The sequence below is a fragment of the Otolemur garnettii genome, unplaced genomic scaffold (genome assembly GCF_000181295.1).
Source record: "Otolemur garnettii isolate 467f Iridium unplaced genomic scaffold, OtoGar3 scaffold00078, whole genome shotgun sequence".
NCBI lineage: Eukaryota > Metazoa > Chordata > Mammalia > Primates > Galagidae > Otolemur > Otolemur garnettii.
In genome coordinates this window covers 1,710,002-1,712,436 of record NW_003852473.1, presented here as the reverse complement: position 1 = coordinate 1,712,436, position 2,435 = coordinate 1,710,002, and the positions used below count along the sequence as shown (strand labels likewise).

The following is a 2,435-nucleotide window of genomic DNA, read 5'->3' as shown; positions in this document are numbered from 1 at the left end:
CCAGTTTTAGTGTGATTTAGTAGATACTATAATGTTCCATTTTACTTTTTTCTTACACTTCCTCAAAGTAATAGCATAATGCCTTATTTTTATTTAAGAAGAAATTATCCTGCTATTCATAAGTGACACTGGGATATTTAAACAAATTAGTCATTGTACATTTCTATAGAAAGTCCATTAAAACATAAATTTTATCCAGTGACCACAATACATGTGACTTTGTGGTTCATTTGCATAAGTAGGTGAAAAATATGAACTCTAACATCTATTTATAATTTTTCTTAATTTTCAGTGAACCTTAAATATTTGTCCTCCATGTGGGTTTTCCTTTTGTTGTCTTTGCTGTTATAACTATGTCTATATATGAACGTACATATACAACTACAGGGTTAAACACTTTTGATTTTAAAAATGGCTAGTAATGGTAAATAGTTTGGAACTTCTTAAAGATTGCATAATGGGAAAATTAGACATCTAAGCCTTTGAGTCACACGTAAGAAAGTTTTTTATTTTGTTTTATCTTCTCCACACAGACACTATTGTTTAACTATCCCTGAAATTCTACCCAAATTGCTTCTGTCCGTTAAATGGAATTCTAGAGACGAAGTAGCCCAGGTAAATGCATGTTTGGGATTACTGAATTGCACAGAATTGGTCTGTCTCAAATTGTTTTCTCTCAGAAAGTCTACATAAATATAAGAGATGAAATATACTAGGTTTTGAATTCATGATAATGGCGATATAGTGGGAAAAGGTACCGTTAGCATCATTTCCACTGATAAATGAATTACAACTTTTAATTTATTTTAAGAATATTTTAAGGGTGTCTTTTATCTAAACTAACAATGTTTTAAAGAGTTCATCGTAGCTTTCTTCACTTTTTAAATATAATTTATTATGTTTCTCATACACAGATGTATTGCTTGGTAAAAGATTGGCCTCCAATCAAACCTGAACAGGCTATGGAGCTTCTGGACTGTAATTACCCAGATCCTATGGTTCGAGGGTTTGCTGTGCGATGCTTGGAAAAGTATTTAACAGATGACAAACTTTCTCAGTACTTAATTCAGCTAGTACAGGTAAAATAATATAAATAGTAAGTGATCTTTAATCAAGTAATGATTTATTCTAAATCTATGCGACTTCTAAAACATTCTGCATTAACTAGTTTTATGTTGTTTAAAAAATCATTTTTTTTTACCATTAGTATTTATTTTCTTACTGAAAAATTTTCTTTTCATGCAGAAACTGATCCTAATTTATTTGGGTTTTTGTTTGTCTTTTTAATCACCCAGGTCCTAAAATATGAACAATATTTAGATAATCTGCTTGTGAGATTTTTACTCAAGAAAGCATTGACTAATCAAAGGATTGGGCACTTTTTCTTTTGGCATTTAAAGTAAGTCGTTATTTCCCCATTAAATTCTTTATATATCATTTGCTTTCTTAATAGATGTATAAATGTGTATTACTTAAGTACTTTTGTTTTTGTTTAGTTGGAAGAGTTTTCCATACTGAAAATATTTTGTACCAGGGATAAGCATTTCCTTAACTTTTTCTTTTTGAAATTAAATAAACAACAAAATTCAAAACTGAATTTTATATATGAATGAGAACTAAAAGATTTTGATTCTACTTTCAGTGAAGTAAAATTTGCTCTATCCAGATTGGTATTATTGTAGGTCTCACTACATATGTGGATTAAAATATCCCAAAATATGGGAAAAAACTAACCTTGAAATTCAGAACAATAATGTCAAAATCCCATGTTTCTTACTATGAAACAAGCTAATGAAGAGTAAAAAAATATTTTGAAAAATATGGTATATCTAGTACTCAGAGTTAGAGGTCATAAGCTATATACCTTTTTATAAATTAGAAATAGATTTGTGTCTACAATGATTTTTTTAATGTTAAAATAGATAATTGAACCTAGAAGCTAGGTTGAAAATAAATCAAATTTGGAAAAGGTATCGGAAAGTGTAGATGTATGTTCCAGAAGAGTCAAGTGGTGCTCACTGAGCTTTCTGCTCCCTCCTTATTCATTTTATTATTTTTGTGCCAAATTTTCTTTTTTCATGTTTTTTATATCTTGAGATTCCTTAATGAAAAATAGTTAAAACTAAAAACTGGTTTGTTTCTTTTGTTAAGTTTACATGTTCAGCAACTACCTGAAATTCATGATTGTTTTGCTTCTAAATGACAGGTTTGGGCCAGGCATGGTGGCTCACACCTGTAGCACTCTGAGAGGCTGAGGCAGTCAGATTGCCTGAGCTCATAAGTTTGAGACCAGCCTGAGCTAGAGAGAGACTCAGTCTCTAAAAATCTCTGTAGTCCCAGCTACTTGGGATGCTGAGGCAAGAGAATCACTTGAGCCCGTGAGTCTGAAGTTGCTGTGAGCCTTAACACCATGGCACTCTACCAGGAACAATAAA

At 31.0% G+C, this 2,435-nt stretch overlaps 1 protein-coding gene across 1 annotated transcript in view; it reads left to right on the top strand.

Moving 5' to 3' along the window:
• The window catches only part of PIK3CA (phosphatidylinositol-4,5-bisphosphate 3-kinase catalytic subunit alpha), a 93,129-nt gene that overhangs the window by 75,882 nt on the left and 14,812 nt on the right, over positions 1 to 2,435 (top strand). Inside the window, exons 11-13 of the mRNA XM_003794281.3 lie at positions 534 to 615; positions 915 to 1,079; positions 1,296 to 1,399. Coding sequence (XP_003794329.1) covers positions 534 to 615; positions 915 to 1,079; positions 1,296 to 1,399 — 351 coding nt within the window. The remainder of the gene's footprint in view (positions 1 to 533; positions 616 to 914; positions 1,080 to 1,295; positions 1,400 to 2,435) is intronic.